This window comes from Lathamus discolor, chromosome 1 (assembly GCF_037157495.1).
Source record: "Lathamus discolor isolate bLatDis1 chromosome 1, bLatDis1.hap1, whole genome shotgun sequence".
In the NCBI taxonomy this organism is placed as follows: domain Eukaryota; kingdom Metazoa; phylum Chordata; class Aves; order Psittaciformes; family Psittacidae; genus Lathamus; species Lathamus discolor.
In genome coordinates this window covers 99,719,058-99,737,242 of record NC_088884.1, presented here as the reverse complement: position 1 = coordinate 99,737,242, position 18,185 = coordinate 99,719,058, and the positions used below count along the sequence as shown (strand labels likewise).

At 43.1% G+C, this 18,185-nt stretch overlaps 1 protein-coding gene across 4 annotated transcripts in view; it reads right to left on the bottom strand.

Annotated features, from left to right (window-relative positions):
* The window catches only part of GAB1 (GRB2 associated binding protein 1), a 99,327-nt gene extending 83,002 nt beyond the window's left edge, over positions 1–16,325 (bottom strand). For all 4 annotated transcript variants that reach the window (XR_010614484.1, XM_065687900.1, XM_065687912.1 and 1 more), the window contains exon 1: positions 16,002–16,325. Coding sequence is in view for 3 of the 4 variants with exons in the window: in XM_065687900.1 (XP_065543972.1) it covers positions 16,002–16,073 (72 nt within the window). In the remaining variant the exon portion in view is untranslated. The remainder of the gene's footprint in view (positions 1–16,001) is intronic.
* Between the last annotated feature and the right edge of the window lie 1,860 nt (positions 16,326–18,185).

The window sequence follows — 18,185 nt, the reverse complement described above, 5'->3', positions numbered from 1 at the left end:
TAAATCTGTTAGAGCAGACAGGAAAAATACTGATATATACAGTGCAATTATGAAAGACTTTAAACACAACTTCAAGTAGTCTGAAATTCATCAAGAAGGAAACAGTTGTTGCATTTAGAGATATACAATATGGCTTGTGAGCCTGAAAAGCAAAACAAACCATGACACCAGCTATAGCTGTTTCTGCCTGTAAAAAGTCTACATGGTAAACGTGGGCCATGTCATCCACATGTTCCTGGAACAGGCAACTCTAGTGGTCAAGAGACTTAATTGTGTGGAAAATGTTGCTATATTTTAAAGGAACAGAGAACGTGAATGGCAAAGACAACTTCCAAGGAGCCAGAAGATAAGCTTTATTTAGTAGCAAAACATTAATGATAGCAGCATACAGAAGACAAGTCAGAGAAGAGACATTTAGGAGCACAGAGACTGAAGCATATGCTATTGATGTAAAGCTGACACAAAATGAGCATGGGAAGACATCCATGGACAGGTCAATGGCAAAAAAAAAAAAAACACAACAAAAAAAAAAACCAAAACAACAAACCAAAAAGGTTAAAGAGGATGATACAAGCTAACACAAAAGTTGTAGAGAAAGTGAGACCGCAAGAAAAAGGAGAAAAAAAAGTGGGGGGTGATATTAAAAAAACCCAACCAAACAACAATACTACCTTTTAGTAGAAACATTAATCAAGCTACCTGACTAGTAAGGTATAGTGTCACAAGGCTAAATACAAGAGCAAGCAAGGAGTAATTGATCCTTTCTGAATGAAGATGAAAGAGGAAAAAAAATACAAACACTGAAAAAACTATTGACACAAGAATCAGCTTAGAAAAAGTCACTTTTAGGCCTCTGCAGACATCTGTAAGTCATGAGGAAAGACTGAACCAGGCAGAAGCCAAGGCTTCCCAAACATGGAAATGTACCAGTAGATAGTTTTCTGGTAAGGCTCTTGGATCTGAATTTTGCTCCCACCTCCCCTTTACAGATGACCTTCTGGGCATACTGCAAGGCTGTGAAGATTTTCCTACTAGGAAGGCACACAGAGATCTTCTGTTGGCACATCACTAATTCCTAAGCTGTTTAAATTGATTTAATTACTATAGACACACTGATAGGTTTTGTTAAAAGCTGAAAAATATTCTAAATATAATAAAGCACAATGTATATATACTTTTTTGAATATTGACATAAGTTCTACCACACTTACTGGAAGTTCAACATGTTCTTTCAAATCATTTAATTAACAATAGTTAGATTTTTTTTCCAGAGCAGTAACAAACTTAGAGGACTCTCTCACGTTGTCTTTTTATGTTATGACAATACATGACTAAGAGCTAAGGTTCAAGCAATACATCCTTGTCATCACATACAATGACTACCTGAAACAAAGTTTCTGAATTATGCTACCGAAATCTTAAAGATGTTTGGGTTGTGCCTAATCTTCAGGATAAACCCTTAGGCAAACCTGGATGAAATTATCCTCGTAAATCAGAAGCTACAATCCTTCAATCGTGTCTGCATCTGGGGACCTTTTTCCACAGAAAATAAGATGTTTGAATGCTACTAGGGAATAACTGCAGTTCAGAGGAACTACATTTAGTGCCCTCAGTGAACTTTCTTACAATTAGTATCTTTATACTTATGTAGCGGGTAGTTTAGGAAGTTGTCAAAAAAAAAAAATAAAATAATCAGTGTGGGCCTCTGCACTTCTCCGTGAAAAGCCAAGATTAACACATTGAGTCAACAACTTCTATTTTGAAATAGTTCAACTCTCCAAGGAGATGACTGCTTTCCCCAAATGATGCAAACATGTCTGCTGTTGTCTGGGCCAATTCAGAGGCTTGTTATTCACTACTTGGTTGATTTCAAAATCAGACTACCCCTTCAGAAAGTTGCAGAGACTATGACATCACATTCATGATAATTTATTGCACAATTACGGTGCCTACATCCCTGGATTTTATTTCGTGGGAAAGCACATTTCTTCTACAGTCTCAATGATTCCCTTGGCTTATGCCTGCTTGCAGAGTTACAAGTTTTGGTATAAAGCTTAGCATGATTTTTTCTTCCTAACATTAGAAAGGTGCTTTATAGCAACTTAAGGCTATGTAATTCAATTGCCTAGAGAAATATTTGCACTTTAAATTAAGACTTACTGGAATTTCATGAGCAACTCACAGAAGCACTGCTTAACTATCTGCTAAAAAAAACCCCAACCATTCAACCCTCCACCAGATTTGACTTTAGTACAACTTACATCTTTTTAAAGAAAAAAAAAGCCCAACATCCTTTGAGGAGGCACTGTCATCTCCCTAAATGAATGACAATAATGCAATCACAGAAATTCAATGCAAGAGTATAACTTAATAACCTCATGTTCAAATGAAAAGATTTGCACACCACTGAGATATTGACTGGAACTGATAAAATAGTATTGTGGAACATTACAAGACAGCTTGAAGTAATGCAAATGACTGAAAAAATGGGTTTCATTATACTTCGGTCAGTCCTATCTTCATTCTAACCAAAATACTTTATATTACAAGCTTAAATTAAAAGGCAATAGTAGACAAGTCTTGTAATACTATAATTACAGGACCTAACCCTTACATTTTTGCTTCTGATTCAGCAAAATTTTCACCACCCAGTGTACAAAGGACACAAAAATATTTTCTATTTTATTTAATATGGCATTTATTTGAGTATGTACTATTTGGTTTCAAGAATTCCAAAATGCATTAAGTAAATTGATAATATTATCTCATATGGTTGTATCCATACTCAACATGGTATAGAGTTATTAAGACCATTTCAGACTAGAATATATTATAAATAGGATACTGTCTTCTGTCACACTTCTTTCTTTCCAATTCCCTAGCATTGTTCATTATTCAAACTGCACACCCAAGAAAATTACTTTCATACTCCAAATACAGAAAACTCATTTCAAACCCAACCACAGGAATTAGTAACTCCTCCCACTGTTGTGGAAAGAAATGTAAATTCTTTCATTACACACAAGCGAATAGCATAAGTAGACAATGACAACAGAAAAGGTATCAACCCATACACAACTTCTAAGATGAGAAACCAGGTCCAGAATTTCTCAAAGTCACCTTTTGGAGGAACTCCATCCTTTCCTTACTGACCAGATGAGACCAAATAGCACAAGGGAAAACCCCATGCCCCCATGCATATGCAACCTCAGCCAGAAGAAACTGGAACACGAGACATTCCTATGGCATGTAACAGCAGGGTTCTTTTCCTTCAACTGCCTTTTCTGAAATTGGTATTAAACTAGGCTAAAGCAATATCCTGTTGCTTAGTTCTACTGGCACAACGTGCTAAGTTACTATTTTTTAAATCATCTGTATGGAGAATGTGCTTCCCATGCTATATGCAACACACTCAAAAATCAAGGTTAAGTTGCAACTGTTGAAAAGAAGGTGCTCTCTCTCTTTTACAAGGAAGGACAACGAAGAAGTCAATATAACATTCAGGCTGTTCTTACCTCAACTAGTCTGTCCTAAATATATTTGACTTATTCTCACATTATTCTCATATTAGTAGGGGCAATAAGAAACTAAGGGAACCCAGGATGCACGGATTCATGGGAATGCACAAATGCAAAATTGCCAAAACAAGAACTGGATCTTTCTTCTGCTGCCTCCATTTACCAAGTCCATTTAATAGTTCCACATGTAGTTTCAGCATAGTGTTCAGCACCTTCTGAGATTAACCTATTATAATTCAAGACAAGTTTACCCCAGAAAGGACAGAAACCAGTAGAAAGAGAATGCACTGGGAAAGGTGGGAAGCCCCCATGGGTGTTAGCTGTGTCTTCCATACATCATTCTGGAGTCACAGACAATTCAAAAATAACATGAAGGATTATCAAAGCTTAGAAATAAGCTTAATAATAGAAAAACTGAGGATGACAGACTCACTTTACAGCTTTTATAAATATGGCCTAAGAGGTCCAACAGACTGATGAAGGCAGACCACGTGTCCCAAAGTGCCCTGTGTTATCTTCCTGCCTTGCAGTGAAAGAATCCAAAAAATGAGCAAAGCCCTAACATTAGGCCAGACAGCATTTATCACAAGTGATTGGTTAAAGGCAGACATTGTGTATCTCAGCACTACATATATGCAAGGTATGAAGGAGAGAAGAAACAACACCAACAGCAGGAAGACTTGAGACAACCTAGCTGCTCCCGTTACCAACTTTCAAAGCTCCTAACCCACTGTTTATACTGTTTTTATCATCTGCTACCACTCACCTGCTTGTCCTGATCAGCCAAGCAGCTGCATCAATTTAGAAGATTGGAAAGACAAGGAAATCAGCTGGCCACAGAGGCGTGTGGTAAACAGCTTATCCAACCGGTACACAAGTGAATTAGCTTCCCAAGCACACTGCCAGAGGGACACCCCCCCCCCCCAATCCCATAAATAAAATGTCAACCTTTGGAAAGGTGCCAGGAGTAAAACGTTTGTTTACTGGAGGCAGGAAGAGCTACCTATGATTCAGACATTAGGAAGTGACAGAAAAGACTAAATTATGCAATTTAAAAGTAGGAAAATAAACACAAAATATTTGCAATGAGATGAAGGAAGAGGAGGAAAGAACATGAGACACGGAAGTTTTGGATCTTCTCCCTTGTTTGTGCAGGGCTAAAGCAATCATTGCAGCCAGAGGCCCCCCGTAGGACTTCTTCACCTTTTAACCCTCATCCTAAAGCCCCTAGCCAGGGACTTTCCTCTTTAGCACTGAGTGAGAAACATCTGTCCAGCTTGGTCTCCCAGTTGGAACAGACAGATCACAGTCTTCCTTATTCATTATTTTCTTTAAGCAGAGATTTCAGAGAGAACTCCACCTGCCCTCCCTTTAAACAACAGCTACCGGAAGCAAAGGACTGAAACACAGACAGAAAGAGCGCTTTTTTGCAGCCAGCTGAGGGAGGTAGGAACATATTTCAGTTCTGTTGGATGCTAGTTGCAGAGACTGATAGGAAAACCTCTTCCCGTAAGCAGAAAGCAGGAGAAGCACTCCGATGGGAATAGCGCTGCCTTCCCAGCAGTTGTTGGAAGCAATCGAGCATTTCAGCAGTGCTGCTTACAACTTTGCACCTCCCCTCCACAGTTTGCTGGATTGACTCTCAGCAGCACATGTCCAGCAAAAGTCTTAAGTTTCTTAAACTGCAGTAATAGTCTGCCTAATTAACATGCCCATTCCAAGGCTAAAACAGCAAACAAGATCTGAGTTGCAGTCAGTTATAGCCACACTGCAAGAAAATGTCACCAAAAGAACACTATCAAATTTATGTCATGATTATGGTGCCTCCCTTAAAGATCTCCCTGTCACTCTCTTCACAAGTCAGACAATAAATTCCTTCTGTCTGGTTTGTTTGTTGGTTTGTTCTTTTTTTCTTTCCTGAAGCTGCAGAGATTCACAGATTAAACAGAGATGTCAGGTCAAGGAAAATGCAAAGGAGTGTGTATTAACTCAGCACTGAAGCACACACCATAGCAGAAAACTCTGTAGTTACTTGTCCTGGGACAAAACTACTCTGGAGGAAACCAGGGTTAAGTTCCCAATTTATGCTAATGTGTCACTTCAATGCTACTCTTCACTTTATAGCCTCCCCCTACCCTATTTACTCCCTTCCCTTCCTGAAAACTCCAGAAAGGAAAAAAACAGGCTTTATCTTAGTAATGACTGACTCCTGAGTGTGTACATGTTCTGCCTGCCAACAGACCTTCAGCAGTGAAGAGTAACTTGTTATTTTTTCATACTGCTGACAAGCTTATACAATTTAATTTCATTTGTGCACACAGACAACTGTGTTAGATAGGTCATAACTAAGAGTATGACATGACCTCAGCTGTGAGCTTTAAGGGCACTATTTCACACTGAGTAACAAGTCATTAGACTGCAAAACTTATCCACACAGCATGATACAAACAATTTCAGCAATAATTCTGTAGAAACAGTAAATGGGAATGTATTAGAACATGCAAGATTGGGGAACATACTGTTATATCTTTTACCTACTCTTATGCTTCTTAAAGTTATCTCCCTTAGCAACAGGAAAGGATTTTGTAAAGAAAAAGTTCATCTAATGTCATCATGAGAACATCACCCAGTATAACCCATAATTGGAAGAAAGTAGCACTTCTTTAATGAAGAGCACCACAAAAAATCATGGAATTATCAAACAACTGATACATTCCAAGGGGTAAGTTTTTGTCAGCTTGTGCCTTTAAATCTCAAATCAAGTCCACACATATCACTATTTTCTAGGAAATCATAACTGCCAGATGGGATCACACCCATAGCCTACCTCTGACACTTCCAGCACATCAGCAGAACTAGGAAGAGACTAGATCATGTAAGTAAAACAAAGGAACCAGTTACAACACTACATTTTAGAAGTCTCCTCTTATCACACCCCAGTCCTCCAAACACTCACACTTACAGCTTGGGTATTCTCTTCAAGCCCTGTGGAATCTCCTGCATTCCTGACATGGACACCACATGGCAAAGTGCTGTACTGGCTCATCCATCCTGGAAAACTCCAGCCTCTTCTATTTCAAACTGCACCCCATACCCTCCTCTCTCCCATGCTCCCCCTTTCTCTTTTTTTTTTTTTTTTTAATAAATAAAACTATGCAAGGACAAATTCCCAATTCACCTCAAGCCCATGCATCACTTCAGTGTTTTCTCTCTTGGCTTCCTGATGCCAATCCTTACAATAACCACTATGAGCACCAGATAAGTTAGCCCTATCACTCTCTTCCCTAATACACTCCTTATTTTCAGTGTGTGCTGGGAAGGGTCAGACTTCCTACATGTATTTCAACATGTATTTTAGAGGAAAAAGGAAAAAAAAAAACCAACATGAATGCTTGCTAGATTCTGTATACGGATGTTGGAGTTCATGAAGATTAATGATTGCTCACATGCTCTACAGTAAAAGTTTCAAAAGGCAGTCCTCCCCTGCACTATCCCAAAACCAGGCACAGCTTCACTGCTACACCTGATCCTGCTTAAGAACCTACATGGAAATACAAATGCCAGAAAACTGTAAAAGAAGCATGCATTAAGTGTGAACAGGAGCATTTGTCTAGCACATTATGTGACTCAGTGCAGTTATTCTTCATACAAAGGTAAAATGACAAACTGACACATTTTCAGAACTGCTCCTTTTTTTTACAAAAGGGTATCACTCCATTTTGAAACTTAAAATCCATTTTTTCATTTTATATCATGTGTGCATTTACTCTTTTAATAATTCTCCCAAATGTACTGTAATTCTTATGTGTTGATTGCATCAAAGGTCTATTTGAAGGCAGGGGTATTAACTGTGTATGAATAGCTTCCTGTATTTTTATTTCATACCCCAAATCTAACCCTGTGAACTCCTATTGTCAGCAAGAAACACCTACAGAAAGTTTGTTTTAAAATCCCAAGCCCCAGACAACGTAGAAAAATAAACTGAAGTCCCTATATTTTTGTGTTGGTTTTCTCCCCCCCACCCCTTTTTATTTTGAGACAGAAATACTGAAGAACCTGGCAGTAGCTGTAACCCCAGAGGGAGGAACATCCTGGCCTGCACCACTGAAACCCATCACATTCCTCCTGGGGTGGAGACAGGCTTACCCCTGAGGAAGGCAGGCAGCAGATCTGCCATCACCCTGCCCCAAGGCTGGCTGTGCTGGAAAGTGGGTGGGGAAGCAGATTTAGTATGTGACAGCCACTATCTCCACTGCCATGAAGGGTTTATCTGGCTTTGTTTTCACTTATAAAGCAGCAGGAGAACCCACATGTGACCATTTCCATGACTGGAAAACTCTTGTGTGGGAAACAGGCTAAGAGACAAGGTTGCACTCCGTCTGCCAGGCAAGGTCAACCCAATACCTGGCCGCCATCCTCAGCCAGGTCTTGTCTGCACATAGCCCCACATCAAGATTTCCCACCTGAGCTAGCCAGTGTGTGGCAAAACCCGAAAATGACCTCCTTTTTAAAAGCCGAGAAGGCAAAGCTTTGCTCTGGCTTCCTAACAATTCTTAGAGAAAAGAACACCTACAGCTCCTGAAAAAGCACATATATACATATATATGTGCGGTTTTTTAAATCACTCCACCAATAAATTGGTTTACAAAATAAGAACGAGCAAAAACTTTTCATTTAGTTCAGTTCTTGATGTGGGGCCTAAATTCAGCTGTCCAGAAGTCCTTATAAGAATACAATATTCAGACAAGCTTGTGTACTGACTTGATACAATCTCCTAGAAGAAGTATCACCTCTTTTTCATGGTATGCTTTTACACAAAAATATTTGTATTATTGTGAACATATATTATGTGTAATAATACACAAACCATATGGACATAACTGCCTGACTTTTTTTAATTACATGTTGTTATACCACCAGTTCCAAGAGAGACATCTATCATGCTGTCATTTACCCTAAATAACCACCATTTACCAGAAAAAAAAAAAAGAAGGAAGAAAAATGTGTCAGTGTAACCTCAGAGTTTAGTCCTAAAGTTATAATTTTGGTGTATAAAATGCAATTAAATATCTTCCTGGGTTAAAAAAAATAAAACAGGTTAAAAAGTTCAATAGTTAATTGCTTTCATCTCACAAAGTTACATCATAAGCATTTCCCTACTGGATGCTGCTAAGGAGAGAGTCACATACTACAGAATGCAAGATTACTTTTTACAACTAAAGGCTATGTGGCATGTTCCAAAGAGCCCCAAAAGTTAGTCATGAGAAACCAAACTTTGGTCAACAGCTGAAAGCAAGACCAAATGCAAGCACAAAACCCAGACTATGTAACCTTTTATTGGAAGCCAGGTTGGTTGGATTTTGTTGTTTGTTTTAAAAAAAGCCCCAAAATACAACTAACATATTGCACCAAGCAGTATTTACAAAGCTAACACTAGCTGTACAACTATGAACACTTTTCCTAAAGTAAACAAGCCAGAGAATTCACAAAAGAACAACCGCAATAACCTAACCAAGGATTGATGAAGGGGGAATTGAGAATAAACAATACTTCATTTTCAGTCTAGAGATGGCAGACACACTGGACACCTCTCAAAACCAGAAAAATATAGCACTGCCTTAGAAATACTTGTTTGCATGTATGAGGAGCTGAAGTCACATTAGAGTCCCCAAAACAGCATCAAAATACACTGGACTAACAATATTCACCTGTACACAACACATACCTGCCTTGACAAGATTATCCCTTTCTGCATGCCTTGCTCAAGTAATTTGCATGACATAAGGTCTGTTGCTGCAACTGAAATACTGAAATGAAATTGCAACAGTTGAAATTTCTTCTATTGGCAATAAAATGATTAGTCATTGGAGCACAGAAAAAAAAAATGACAAAAAGGTCAGTTTGAAAAAGCCTCAATAAGTCTGTCACTGCAACACTACAAAAGAAGTTACAAAGAATAAGAAGGTGAATCTTTGCTTTGTGTTTAATTGCTCTACGTCAAAACAAAATTTACACTTCACCAGTTATACTTCCCTTCTTGATTTAAAAAAATATTTCACCCAACATAGGTTGGTGACATCCACTTTTAGACTAGAAAAAGGTGAGAGGAAGACTAAAGAAGTCTGAGATACCCAACCCAGAGCCATCCACAATATATAAAATTACACTCTCCCTTAAAATTACTGTATTTTGAATCACTGGTGTTCCTTTCAGTCTTTGCCAAGACTTTTGTCAAAGCCATGAGCCAAACTTAATGGGAAATGTGTTCTAAATTTCTCCATTTTTTTTCCATTTGATTCTAATGATCTGATCCAAAAGTCATGATAAAAGAAAAAACAAAAATTAAAAAAAAAAATCCATGCCTCTGAAGTGTCCAAACCATCATTCCAAGATTTTAGAAGTTTAATGAGAGAGAGTTTTATGTCTGTCACTTTCCTCTCTCTCCAAATAAGAGACTGTTGAATACCAAAATAAAACCAGGAGATAACCCTTCCATTTTCATTCATCTTTATGAGTGATGTGGTCAACCAAAGGCCTCCAGAATTGATGCTCATTTTGACAGCCAAAGTGTATAATTTTTAAAAAAATTAAGTTAAACTATTCAATAAAAACATTCATTTCTCAATACATCCAATTCACATTTCACACAGCTGCATAAGGCTTGTGAGTAAGAGGCATGCAAAACAAGGTCATCTGCGTATAATTGGAAGTTAAATTCATGGTATTTCATTATTTCTTCTGGTTAGTACATATGTTGCTTATACTGAATGTTCAATGCTGCAAGACTTGGTGCATAAACGTAGAAGTTACTATGCAGCATCAAGAAACTGGGAGATATTAATTTGTTTTTCCAGTTCCTACCCCTGCTCCTCATTAGTTCTTCTTGACTTGTAATCCCCTGCAATTAGCTGTACCAAATCTTACTAACACACCTACCAAAAGACACAAGCAGAGTGAAAGGTTATCCACAAGCTGCTATACATCCAACTGAAAATGATCTTCTGGATCACAAAGTCAGAATTTGACTATTTCCTCATCTCTCAGCTGTTTTGGTCCCAAACTAAGCATTATTACTTGATAGCTGTTAAGAAGAATTGTTTACACCAAGAAATATCTTTAGAATACCTGTCTCGTTTCATATGCCCAGTAGTCACCCACACTTCAAGAGGAACAGGACTATTTCTGTTACTTGAGACTCTGGCTTTCCTATCTACACCAAGAACAAAAGCATTCAAGCAGTTCAGGTACTGTCTAATCATCTAAACTCAGAAACATTTAAATTAACAGTGTACATCAGTGTGGTATACTACATGAAACTTAGAATAACTACTGGAAGATACTTATCTTAATACATGTACATTAGACTTTTTAATCAGTTTTATATACTGTCATCTGCTTTTACCCTCTGAAACCATCCACTGGTGGTTAATTCAGAGCATATACCATAGATTAAGCACCGACAGCGCTGGAGCTTTGGCAGCAAAGTCAACATCAGCTGCTAATCTCCTGTCAAAGATGCTAAATACTTGTAGGATGAGTTCCATCCTGCTCAAGTGAGCATTACACCCAAACAACAAGCTTAGGATGTAGTTATACCCCCAGAATCGTACCCGAGATCATCTCAGCATCTTCAGTCGGCACACAAGACAACACAATTTCCTTCTATAATCAACAAAACCAGTACGTTTAGTCATGCTTTTGAATTCATTGTTTAGGGTTTACTAACCCACGTTCAAAAATACAAAAAAGTCAAAATACTGGTTCCTGAACAATGCATAGCAGAAGGGAAAGGACAGACTTCCTTCCAGAAGGAAAGGCTTCTGAACAAACACTAATTCCTTCAAGGTCTTCAGCAGCTCCTGGAGAAGCACAACTTTATTCTTAACAATAAAGTTCAGAATATTAAGATGTCACATAATGCTACTTGATTACACTCATCTATCTTGAGTTAACTTGACCCAGCTCTACAGGGACAACACTGAATGATGTCGAACAAGCTTATCTTGTTCTGGGCTTTTTTTTTCTGTAAACCAACTGGCTTCTTAAATTTGCTCACTAGGCTGATGCAAAAACAAAAAAATAAAGAAAAAGCTTTCATGCAAACAGGTGCCTTCCAGAAAAAAAGGCTTTTGTCAGGCACTACAGCTTCTACCTGATTACAGCCATTCTGCTGAATAAAACATTTCTTAACACCATTACATATCTTAGCACGTTCACGTATTACTCAAGACAGAAGAGCACCTATGTGATTAGTGCCAAAGAGCAACTGCCAAACAAAACTACAGTAAAATATTCCATTTCTATTACCTCTGTACCTGTATGTCTGAGTGTATAGTTCAAATATCAAGAACTAGCTTAATAGTCTGGCACTTTTCTAGTCACTGTCTTCAACTGAAAAATTTAGAATAAGTAAGAGAATGCAATATGCAGCCTTTTATATCAGTGCTCCTTATGTCCTGGGAAGATCAAGCCTATTTCTCCTTTTCAAACCCTTGTTTTTTAAATGCATAATCAATATGAAAGTCAAATAACCATAGGATTTTTCACAGTAATTACATCCAAAAGAAGGTTTCCTAATTTACATTCAAAAGCATTTTATGAACCTGTTAGAAGTACAAGGAAGCCTATCAGATACAAAAGAAAACTGAACCAACTTACCCAAACCTCCTTTCCCAATATAGCTTATGAGAGATGTTTGTGATGAAGTTTTACCTTTTATCAAATAAAAGGTATTTCAGTCTAAGTGGGACATGCTAGAATACTAAGAATTACTGTATTACATCAGTAGACTTTCTACAAACAGTTCCATAAACCAACCATCAATGTTAAAAGCCTGATTTTAAGCACATCCAGTTGCCATATTGAGCCCTGGCCACCCCCCAAATGATAGTAGTTCTAGGAGAGAATTTAGAAGACCTGTCCCATTCCCTCAAGCTTTTCTCACTTGCTTTAGTAAGAACAGCTGTGTTTAAATATCTGGTGGCTTCTTAGCATAATGGCAATAAAAAAAAATCCTCTATGCTGCTACCACAAAGAATCAGCTATTTTAACTGGCACATGCACAGCAGAACTGCAACGTAACAGAAAAACACGAAGCCAAGGTTTACTATCACTTCTTAAAGGACACATGGGGGAACGGGGCTTGCTCATTACATCTTTAAAAGTAAGGGGAACCACCGCAGAAAAAGTACAATAGGGTTTAGATGGGCATGAATGTTTCAAAGTTGAAGGCAACAGAACTGAGGAAAGAAATCAACAGAGGGTAGCAGAAGCTGTTAAGTTTAGCAGTGCTCCATCCCTGTGCACAAACAAGTTCTTTCATGTACTTGTGCAACCACAGCACAGGCTGCAGAGACCTGAGCAGGATTTAGCCCTAGCTCCCTTCTTTACTAACTCCACATCCTCCTCTTGAATGCCCAGCATACACCTAATGTTTCTTGTGTTTTCCCCAGAGACCACCAGTCTATTCCAGCACACAAACTGTTCTGAATACCAGCTCCAGGGAACCAACAACAGGTGCCAGTGGTTATCAGAAAGCTACTTCTGTATGAGAGTCATACAAACCAGACCTGAAAATGGGACTCCTTTTAAAGCGGTGAAAAGAAAGCCATGGCATTAAGGCATGTATTCAAGGATATCAGATTTTTCCACCTGCAGGACATAGTTGGTTGGGGGGTTATTTTCTTCTTTTTTTAGCCTCAAAATGATTGCAAACCTAGCTTTAATACCATGTCCAACTGTTTCAAACTAAAAATTGAAGTCCCTGTGAAACATATGTCTATGTACTAGCTTCAAAGTGCTCCTTTTCACCCCTCCTAAGAACTGAAACCATATTTAACTGCAATCTTAGACTTTTTATCTCCCTTCCCAGATGGTAACCTGGGTTTGCCCCAACACTTCCATGCAAAAACTAATAAAGCGTGAAGGTACAATTTTTCATATATGAGCGTATGAGCGCCAGAAAAGCAGTTTCCTACTGAAATCACTTTCCCATTTTTTCATCTGGTGCTGCAGTCTCTTGAAATATCACCAGCATAAAATACAGCTTTAAAAAACACAGCTCTTCTGTGCCTGTGCCTAAGCGTAGAATTACAGAGAGCATAAGCCAACATTTCAATCAGTGCACTCAGTTAAAGTTCATCGTCTTAAGTACATCAACTCTTGGTTTGCTTGAAGACGGCAATCATGATGTCAAGGTCACTTTTAGGTCTCTGAAGCGAGCATGAACCTTCAGCCTGCAACTGATAAGGTACCACTGACAAGCAGGAGGAATTTTACCTTAAGTCTGCCTTTATATGGTATCTTTCTTTTATACAAGCAGAAAACAGTCTGAAACAATGGTCAAGATTTAAACTTACTGCTTTATGGTCTACAGCGCACGAAGATGCTAAACCAAGTTATGCTCATATAAACTCGCCGTACCATCACTCCAATACTCTGCCACCTCAAAAAGCAGGTACCCCTTTCAAGTGAAAATTATCGAATTACTTCTTAAGGACAGGGAACCACGACAAACACTGTAGTCAGGGTTTTCCCCTCAAAGGTTCTGATGTTATTCCAGTATGGAAGTGGAGCTATAAATACACTGGAAATGTCAGTTACATGGAAAAAAGCAAGCATGTTCGGGGACTGATTTATGGTATCAGTTGAGGAGGGCAAACTCATGCTTACAACTTGGTCCATTAACAGACAGTGTAACTGTACATGATTTAGAGTCTGAGAGGGAAATTGATTGAAACTTTAAAAACATTACTGTTTTTAATTCCTACATACTGGTGAAGAGGCATTCTGTGAATATACACATACACATGGAGGATAGGCCAAAAACACAGTCTGTCCACAGCCCTGCCATGACCCACCAGGACATTCTCTTTGCAAGTCTAAGCCTGTGTCTTTCAAACAAAAGGGATTTTTGCCATTAGGAACCAGAGAACAGGCTATCCCAAATGTTATTTTTAATTAAAAAAAAAAAAAATTAAAAAAATGTAATTTTACCAACTTCCTGGTATTTAAAAAAAAAAGCATCCATAGCAGCAACAGTTCTTCAAGAAGTATCTTCAGTATCTGAAGGGGGCCTGTAAGGATGCTGGGGAGGGACTCTTCATTAGAGACTGTAGTAATGAGACAAGGGGCTCAGACTTAAACAGAGGAAATTTAGATTGGATATAAGGAAGAAGTTGTGAATGCTCTATCACTGGCAGTGCTCAAGGCCAGCTTGGACAGAGCCTTGAGTGACACGGTTTAGTGTGAGGTGTCCTGGCCCATGGCAAGGAGTTGGAACTAGATGATCTTAAGGTCCTTTCCAACCCTAACTGTTCTATGATTGTATGATTCTAAGTGGCCGTTAAAAGTAAACAGATGAAAGTTAACAGGGTCATGTTAAGAGCCACATGCACAGATTCTAAAATCAGTCTGAAAGTTTAGCAGTTAAAAAAAAAAAAATAAAAATTCTGACAGCTGCAAAGGCCATTTGTATTTAAATACCACCTAACTGGCTAAATAAAGATTAAAGAATAAAAAACAAACACAGCATTTTGTCCCACTGATACAAATGCCGAGAAGGAAGCCGGGTGCCCATGGGAAAGGGCTCCGCAGAGATGACTCTTGGCATCACCCATTCCTCCTACGTGACTTAACAGCGTCTCCGCCGGCACCGGAGAGCCCCGGCGCACACCAGCACCGCCGCTGCCCTGTCACGAAATCTGCCCTCTCAGCAAATGCGCTCCATTTTCCTGCGAACTCAGTGTCAGCTCCGCTACTGCCTCTGCCAACATATTTACTTCGGAGCAACAGTAAGCTGAACTTCAAGTAACAAAAACGCAACTCCTGCAACTCTCTTCTTCACCCCCCACTCCTTCCCCCGATGCGGAGGACTCCAGTCCCAAGGGCACAGCCCCCCAGTCCCAGCGAGGAAGGCTCGAGGGGCATCCCCGGCGCCCACCGGCTCCGGGCCGACAGCTCCGACAGCTCTCCCGCCAGCTGCGCCTTTGGGCCCGCAGCACCGAGCCCTCCCCTTCCATCGGGCACCAGCACCGGGACGGCAAGTGTTTACGTTTAAAAATACATATATACCGAGCCCGGATCCAAAGGGAAGACGGAAAAACTCCGCCCCCCTCTCTCTCTCCCGACTCCCTCGGAAAGGCGATAAAAGCAGCGCAGAAACATCTTGACCGCCCGGCGCCCCTTTTCTGAAGGGAAAAAAGGAGAAAGGGAGAGGGGAAGGTAAAGAAAATAATGGGCAACAAAAGTGAAATAAAGGAGCGGGGAGCGCCGCGGGACGCCGCGGGCAGCAGTCCTGGCTAACAGGGGAGGCGGCCGGGAGGGCGGCTCGTCCGCGGCGCCGCCACCGGGCCCGGCCGTGAGGGACCGCGCGGGGAGGCCGGGCCGAGGCGGGACGGGCGGGAGCGGGAAGCGAGCGGGGAGCCCCCGCCGGGGAAGAAGCGGGGAAGAGAGGGGGGACCGCGAATAGCAGAAGGCACTCACATAGCGTTTCAACTTCTTCTCCGGTGGGGACTTTCGGAGCCAGCCCGAGCAGACCACCTCCCCGCCGCTCATGGCTGGGCCGTCTGCCCGCCGGGGCAGTCCTCGTCCTCCTCCTCAGGCGGCAGTAGCAGTACCCGGGCCGGGCCGAGTCGAGACAGCCCCGAGACGCGGCGGCAGCACCGCTCCCGCTCCGGCCTCCCGGGGTTACGGGGCGAGGGAAGGGGACGGACGGGGGAGCGGTGTAGTGTGTCTGTCTCTCACGCACAACAACGAGCCGGAGCGGCGAGCGGGGCTGAGGCGGGGGGTTCACCCCGTCCTCCTCCTCCTCCTCCTTCTCCTTGTTGCCGTCGCGGAGTCACACAAACATCGGGAGAGACGACAAGGGCAGCCGCCGCCCCGCCGCAACTTCGGATCCAGCGTCCCAGGGCAGGATCCAGCCACCGCCCCGCGTCAGTGGCACCGCCCCCCGCGCCGCCGGGACCCTCCCGCCGGGGAAGGGCCGCGGGGGGCTTCCCCTCCCGTCCCCTCCACTCGCCCCACGGCCGGGCCGAGCCGAGCTCAGCGCCGGGTGCCGCAGCTCCTCGGGCTCTCTCCTTCCCCTTCTCTTTCTCCCTCCTCCCCCTGCGCCGGGAGGAGGGGATCGCCCAGCGCTCCTGCCTCTTTCGCCTTCACCTCCAAGAGGGGGGCGGGGGGCGGCCGCGGCTGGGTCGCACCCCGCAGCCGGGGCCGGGCTCTCTCGCTCCCGGCGACCGTGGGAGGGGTTTACCCTGGTATCCGCGGCGGCGTGCCCACCCCCTTGTCCCCCAGCCTACTTTTTCCCACAGCGCCTCCCCTCCCGCCCCCAGCGTCGGCCCCGCGCCGCCCCGAGCAGAGCTGCCGCGGCGCGGCGGCTCCTCCCGAAACTCCGCCGGAGCCCTTTCGAACAACAAGGGCCGGCAGGGAGAAGGGAGGGAAGGGACGGCGCCTCCCTGAGGGATCCTGGGAGCTGTAGTCGGCGGGCGGCGGGGACTGCGGCGGCGCGGTCGTCAGGGGGGCGCGGGGCGGGGAGGGGGGGAGGAGAAAAGGGGCCGGGCCGGACCGGACCGCACCGCACCGCACCGCCGAGCGCTTGCGGAAGCGAGAGGGGGTGAGGGACTGACCCCGACCCGCGCGCGGGCGGGCGGCGGATCGTTTTCTGTTCGGTTCCGAGGGACGAGGGAGCGGGTGTCGGTTTGAATAACCGGTACCGAACTCGCAGCTGAAGTGGTGGTTCTCTGAAACCCACTGCAAAATCGTTCTCTGCAGATGCGGAGGAAAGGAGGGCGAGGGGGGGAAGCCACCAAAAGCGACCCCAAAACCCTGTGAGAACTGTTATAAGCAACTCGGCAGAAGTAAACTCCTTCCAGCCGTCTGAAACTGCCTTAGCACTAAAAGGAGTTACAAAGTCAGGGTGTGAGAGCGGAAAAACGCAATGCCAGCGGCGGGCCGTCCTCCGTCCTTCCCAAGCTAGACCACGGGCTGGGGCTTGACCGCGCTCCCCTAATGCAGAGGTGCCATGAGGGGCGGCCTGTGACGGCAGGATGGACTCGTTAGGATGGAAGGTCGTAAGGATTTCAAACTTCCTCTGTAACCACCAGCACCCACCCCTCGCCCCGAATCCCTCCACAGCACTGGTCCCTACAGAAAAAACTACTAAGTAATAATAAAGTTTCGGCTGCTCGTGCCTGCTTATTGATCTGCGGTATTAAGTGGGGTGCGGTGGGCTGTGAGCCTGGCCCCCGCTGCTCTTCCCTGGGGAACAGCCGCAGCCGCCGGTACTGGGGCGGCCCCGAGCTGGCCCCGCCGGCGGCGGACGCGCCTCTCCCGAGCGAGGCGAGGTCCGGCTGCCGGGAGACGGCGGCGGGGATTGCCTTCAGCCGGCACCGCCGCTGGCAGCCGGGGGTGTACGGGGGTGCCTTCCCTCACCCGTCCTTCCCCTTCTGGCTGAGGGCCCGGCGATGAGCCCCTCGAGGCAGGGCTTGCTGGTCAGTCTGCGTGCGTATAAATACCCAAACCCAAACAAAACAAAAGGAGAATGACACGCAGGGCAATCCCAACCGCTATTCAATTAAAAGGGAAAGACCCAACTCATTCAACATCTCTGCTACTCGTGCTCTCTGCCTCTCCCACTATGCCAGAAATAAATCTCCAAATAAATTTTATTAT